The sequence below is a fragment of the Mauremys reevesii genome, linkage group 10 (genome assembly GCF_016161935.1).
Source record: "Mauremys reevesii isolate NIE-2019 linkage group 10, ASM1616193v1, whole genome shotgun sequence".
Classification (NCBI taxonomy): Eukaryota; Metazoa; Chordata; order Testudines; family Geoemydidae; genus Mauremys; species Mauremys reevesii.
In genome coordinates this window covers 52,271,724-52,277,723 of record NC_052632.1, presented here as the reverse complement: position 1 = coordinate 52,277,723, position 6,000 = coordinate 52,271,724, and the positions used below count along the sequence as shown (strand labels likewise).

The 6,000-nt window shown below is 53.2% G+C and overlaps 1 protein-coding gene across 3 annotated transcripts in view; it reads right to left on the bottom strand.

Annotated features, from left to right (window-relative positions):
- Positions 1–459: 459 nt before the first annotated feature.
- The window catches only part of TFAP4 (transcription factor AP-4), a 32,662-nt gene continuing 27,121 nt past the window's right edge, over positions 460–6,000 (bottom strand). Inside the window, exons 6-7 of one of the 3 annotated variants that reach the window (XM_039492139.1) lie at positions 1,875–2,033; positions 460–843 (exon numbers count right to left, since the gene is read on the bottom strand). In XM_039492139.1, coding sequence (XP_039348073.1) covers positions 649–843; positions 1,875–2,033 — 354 coding nt within the window. In that variant the 3' untranslated portion in view covers positions 460–648. The remainder of the gene's footprint in view (positions 844–1,874; positions 2,034–6,000) is intronic. The other 2 variants (XM_039492140.1, XM_039492138.1) reach the window with 2 other exon arrangements.

Here is a 6,000-nt window from a genome sequence, read left to right as displayed (position 1 = left end):
ACACACAGAGCACCGTCCAATGTGCCAAGTAACCTCAACACATTCCTCTCTATTCTCCACTAGTCAGCTTGAGAGCAGGAGACGCGTTCTGTGCCATGGGACTTCAGTTGATGGTGTCCCTTAAATTTTTTTTTTTTTTTCCTTTTTTTAAAATAGAGAAACTACCAACAAACAAGAAACAAGAACTCAGGCCGGCCCATGAACAGCCCAGCGCCTGTGCACCAGCCACGCCATCCATTGCACCAGTGCTGGATAAAGCTGGGACTAGTTTTGCAAGATTACTGTAAGTCGGGTTTGAGTTTTACAAAACCACAAGCAATTTGGTTCCAGGTCCCAGTTACCCGAACCCCCAAACAGTTCATCTGAGTTCAGATCCTGGGTTCCAGTTTTGGCCCATCTCTAGTTAAAAACAGCTCCCTCCCTCCCCCAGTGCTGGTTCACTGACACAGCACCCCCCTCCCGCCCCCCCGGTTTGCTTTCAACTGCAGCATGAACTTTCAGCGTATCTGGTTCTAGCGCTCCGATTTACAGTATTGAAAAAGGTCATAAAAGAGACCCAAATCGCATTGTATTTTTTAAAAATTTCAGCATATTCTCTGACATTCCCCTCCCCAGTCCCACCCCTTTCCCTGCTGCTGGCTGGGGGGGTCAGGGCAGCTCCCCCTCCCCTGAGGGATCTTCCTTGCTCTGATCCATGGAGTCACTGTCATCCCCCTCTGTGTCGGAGGCGGTGTCAGAATTGGAGGGCTCCAGGCACGCCCGGACAGGCGTCACGATGACCGCACGCCTCTGCTCCTCCTCCTGCAGCTGCTTTTCCTGCGTCCCTTCAATGTGCTGAATTGCCTGCCAAGGGGAAGGAACAGTGAGAGGAGTGGAGAGGGAACCCTGGCTACAGGGGCTTACATCCCTGGGGGAGGCAGGGAGGAGAGCACCACCCAATTATGCCTGTTTATCCCCTGGTGCCCGTGTTCTCTGGAGGGGTCTCCTCCAGAGAGGCTGCTATCACTCTCCTCCCCAGCTAGTTCTGGGCTGGGTCCCCAACAACATTAGCCACTTCTCTGCTTTGCAGCGTCAATGATCTAGCCCCATCCTTGGGTACCTTGAATGGAGACATGCTGCATCCCAGGTCAGACACGCCAACAGTCTGGTTCCCACCTCCTCTGCAAAACTGAGCCATGCTAGGGAGTGGCTGGGATATCCAGCCTGAACAGTGCACAGCAGCCCTTAGCTACCCCCCAGCACTCAGTAGCATCACATGGGCAGCTCACCAGACACATAGCTGGGTTTGCAGACCCTTCAGGGGTACGTAGTTATGCTGTAATCATGGGGTGTGACCGCAGCTCGTGCGCATGTACCCGAGCTAGCTTTGATCTAGCTCACTCGGTTACTGAAGCAGGGAAGCTGCTGTAGCAGCACAGACCGTACTTGAGCAGCTAACTCGGGCTGAAGCCCATGCTGCTTGAGCCAGCTGGATTAAAGCTCTCATGTATGCCTCTGACTGAAGGGCAGACCTCCTGACACAGCGTAGAAGAGAACTGGAAGTGCTGCTTCTCTCCCAGGACCTAGCACAGGTGGGGTGCTGCCCACACATCCGGGGTGGAAATAGCAAGATCTGACGCTCTTCAGACGGCTCTCTCCTAAGCAATCCCATCTCCAAGCCCGAGCCCCTGGGAGTCTCGGCCACAAGAACCACTGATGTTCACTCAGTGTTGGGGTTATGGAGAGAAGCCCAGACGTTTCCCCAGGGGCTCTCAAATTCTCCCCACTAAGGACAATCCTGGCCTTGGAAGGTGCCCTGTCCTAAATTCTCCCCTTCTTCTGACAGGTGCCCCCAAGTTCCTCCGGCTTCCTCCCTCCCAGATTTTCTCCTGTACCTGAACAATGGTGTCCAGGTTTTGCCTGGATGTAGAGACTGTGTTGATTACGGAGGATGGGCCCATGGTTACCACGGTGACGTGATGGGAAGGAGGCGGCGCTGGTACAATCACAGTGGGATGATGGGTGGGTGCTGGGGGACCGTGTGACGGCAGGAGCTGGGGAGAGAAAGAGATGCCATTGAGTATGGAAGCTGCCCAGCAACGCCTCCAGTGCAGGTGAATCCAGTGCCCATGAGCTCCAGGGCACAGGAAGGGGGAGGAGCTCCCCCCGAAGGGGGACAGGTCACAGCACCCCAAAGGGAATGGAACCAACAAGTGCACTCCATGCCCAGGAAATACTCAGTCGACAGCCTGCCATGCACACCGCTCCCCTCTTCACCAGGGCCGCCAACCCCTCACCCTCTGCGCCCACAGGTAGGAGCTCAGCCACAAGCTCTCTGGGGACTGAGCCAAGAGAACAGCTCTGGCAAGTCCCCAGAAGGCACAGCTGGGGTCTCCAACCAGGCACACTGCTGGCCACCCACCAGCTCTGTGGCTATACCAGCCTGCACCAGATGAGGACATTGCAATGCCAACCAGTCTGTCAACTCTGCCATACTCCAGAGCAGGGTCACTTCCCTCTGGATGCCTCCAGGGACAATCCAACCACCTGCAACCTGTCAGGGATAGGCCCTTAGAGCACTAAAACACACCATCATCCCCCCCCCCCCACACACACACAGCCTTAGGGAAGGAGCAGAGGCTGGGCTGGCAGTGTGCCCAAAGGGTCACAAATCTGGATTCTACTGGCAACCCCCAACACTTCCAAAAATAAAGTTACAGGATCATACACCTGGGAAGGCTGAAGGATTAATAAACTGGGGCAGGCAAATGATGCAACAGATCTGCCAATGCCCTTCAATCCCAACCTGCAGCCTCCTTCCATTCCAGTCCACATGGCGCCAAATCAGAGAGGTGGCTTTGGGAGCTGGGTGAGATTCATTCTGCTGTTATTAGAGATGAGCTCTGAGTCCAGGCATTTGGAGACAAAAAGAGCAAAGACAAAAAAGAGGTAAATCACTACACCCCCAGCCAGGGGAGAGGGCTGAAATGAGTCCATAACTCTTTCATTCCCCTGAACGCTTCGGAGCCAGAGGGAACATCTGACCCCACACATCCTTCTCAGGGCTCGCACAGCTGGCAGCCTTAGAAATCCAGGGTGCTATCGCAGTAGGTTTGGCTGAGCTCAGACCTTTACAGTGAGCAATGTCCATGCTATCCCCACCACCTAGTCTGGGGAGTCCAGAATTGTGGAGGCAAAGCCCAGCCATCACACAGATTCGAACCCTTTGCATGGCTAAGAGCACTTTGAGAACCTCACCAAGACAAGCCAATCAGCAGCGCTGAAGCTCATCACTAATTTCCCCTAAATACCAAACTATTAGGTTCAGATTTCAGAACAATTCCGCGCCCCCAGTGCTGGCTCTTGGGATCTGAAGGCCACGGGCACAGGGAGGGCTCTTGATTGGAGGTGCTAACCAGCCTGCATAAGTATTGACACAAGCCCGTTGGTCTACGATCACACTTCCCTCCCAGCTGAGCCTGCCCCTCTACCGGGGACTCACTCTCCCCTCTGGGCACAAAGAAGAGCAGCACAGTCCAGCCCCTGTCCATTCCACTGGGTAGAGGATCTGCAATAAAATCAGTGCTGCTTACACCAATGCATCAGCCTGAGCCAACATCCAATGAGACAAAGTGGTGGGAGAGTTACTTCCCCCAGCTACTGTTTCAGGCTGGCTGCAGACTCAGGAATGTCTGCATTGGTTCATGTCTGGACATTTATCTTCAGAAGCACAAGGGCCAGGAACTTCCATTAAAAAAATTCTGCCACACGTGAATGTGTCCTGCAACTGGAAATCCAGCAAGCTAGCCAGATCCAGCACTGCTTCCCAGCTGGTTTCCAGCAGCACCAGGCTAACGAGAGATGAGGAGGGGACATGCAGAGACCACCTCAAAGGAGAGGAGTTACTTCTGGACAATGTCCTCATGTAGCTGTGCTGATCCCTTCCTTCCCAACAATGGCTCTCAGATTCCCACTGCAGGAGAGCAGTGTGGAAGCCAGCAGTGACCTCTGCCAAGAGGGGCTGAGAAGCCCTGCCAGGTGAAGAGTGACCAAACCTCAACCCCAGAAAGCAGCATCCGTTTTGCTGCAGCGTTTGACAGCAGCCCCAGCACAAGTTTCAGAAAACACCACTGAGCTGCCATCACGCTAAGCAAGTCAGCTGAGATGGCCTGTCACAGGAATGGACGCAGACTCTTAGCTTGACTCAGATTTTTCTCCAGAGGCCACAGATCAAACCGATTTGGCTTTCCACACTGCTTAGTTCTGAGCAGCAGCTACCAACTCTTAACCCTCGAGGCGCACAAATTCCCACACACCCCAGCACAAGGCTGGCTTTGGGGGAGACAGGTAGTAGCGACTGACTAAAATCAACAGCCCTAATGAAAGTCCAACACTGTTTGTCCGAAGTTGGGCTGAGACCGAACCACCACCATGTCTTTGGGGGATGTCAGAAGAGGGGAATTGGTCAGCAGGCATTTTAGCTCCAATCCCCTCAGTGTGAGGGGCATAGACAGGGAGATGCCCAAGGCAATTTGGATAACCCCACATTCATGCCCATGGAACAGCAGACCCCTGAATGAAGGGTAAAGTTTACAAGAACATCTAATGGTTTCACTAGGGGAGGGAAAACTGGGAGGTGTCTTTCACAGAAATACAGGAGGCAGGAGTAGCAACCAAGGAAGCTTTTCGTGTTGTCAAAGCTAACCCTGGCAACTGCAGAGACAGGAAGTCCAAAACAGAAAGTCAAGGCCTTGCCCTTGAGCACCTAGCTCCATTTGGTAGTTTCTGAGCAGGCAGCTTTCTGGAATCTAACAGCACTCCCCTGATCTCCTGAGATAAGCACAGGTCCACCTGACCTCAGAGATCCAACATGCTGCAAGGTCTGGATACACTACCCAGCTGGGATAAGAAATCTTTACTTGAGGAAGAGGGAGGACTGAATGGATGGCATTTGGACAGAACCATAAGCTCTGAGAATGGAAAATCACTTCTGCCACACCTATGCTGGGGCAGGGACAATCACTCTGGCTCTGTCCTGACAAGTCTTACTCAGTATTCGGGGATGAGAGGAAACAGGAAAATTTAAGCCAGCGTAAAAGGGATCCAATCCACACTGGGGATCACTGCCTGCTCTCAGGTGGGTCTTGGGATGCTTGTTCTGACATGTACCAAAACAAGTTCCCTTCCTGGTGACCTCACCTGCAGATTCAAGACAAGCCCCAGAGTCTGAGTGACTGCTCATAAGAAGCCACACTTTAAGACTCGTGTCATTGGGGATGGTAGGCTGAAGTGCCCTCAGACGAGACTGGAGGTATCCTCCACATCACCTGACAAGCAGGACATCCCTGCAAGACGTTCTGTGGCAGCATCCACTAGAGTCGAGAGTATCCGAGACACCAAAGGGGAATGATCACGTCCACGTGGTGAGTGTTTGGTGGGCACACAAGGCTGTCACCCCTGCAGCCATGACACTGGGAAAGGGCATTTGTGCAGGCTGCCAGGCCTAGGACTCAGAACTTACACTGGACCGTCTACCCTGGGTGTGCCTAGCTCACCGGCCTGGATGACATCCTAAAGACAGCAACTAGAGCCTTTCTGAAATCTAGGGTGACTCCCAGGAAGGTCAAGCCCAAGTTGGGACCGTGGTAGATTGGTCTGTCTCAGATCTACAGAGACAGTTTCCCCCAGGGCATGGACACTGCTGCCGTTAGAGTATAGTGGGGGTAAAGGTGCGTGTAGAACATTTCACTTTGAGATCTCTAAGTGCCTTACATTGAAAGGCAAGTAGCATTACCCCAAAACTTGCCCAAGGGAGCAGGTGAATGGTAGAGTATGGTTTGGAACCCAAGTCTACTGACTCCCACGCCAAGGCCATATCCACTGACTGACGCTGCCTCTTCACAAGTTAGTCTTCCAGATACCCCTGCAGGTCTTGACAACACAAAGGCTGCATCTACAGCCAAGTGCTTGAATGCCCTCAGGACGCCAGCCCGAAGGCACCCTCACGTGTTGGTAGTTACA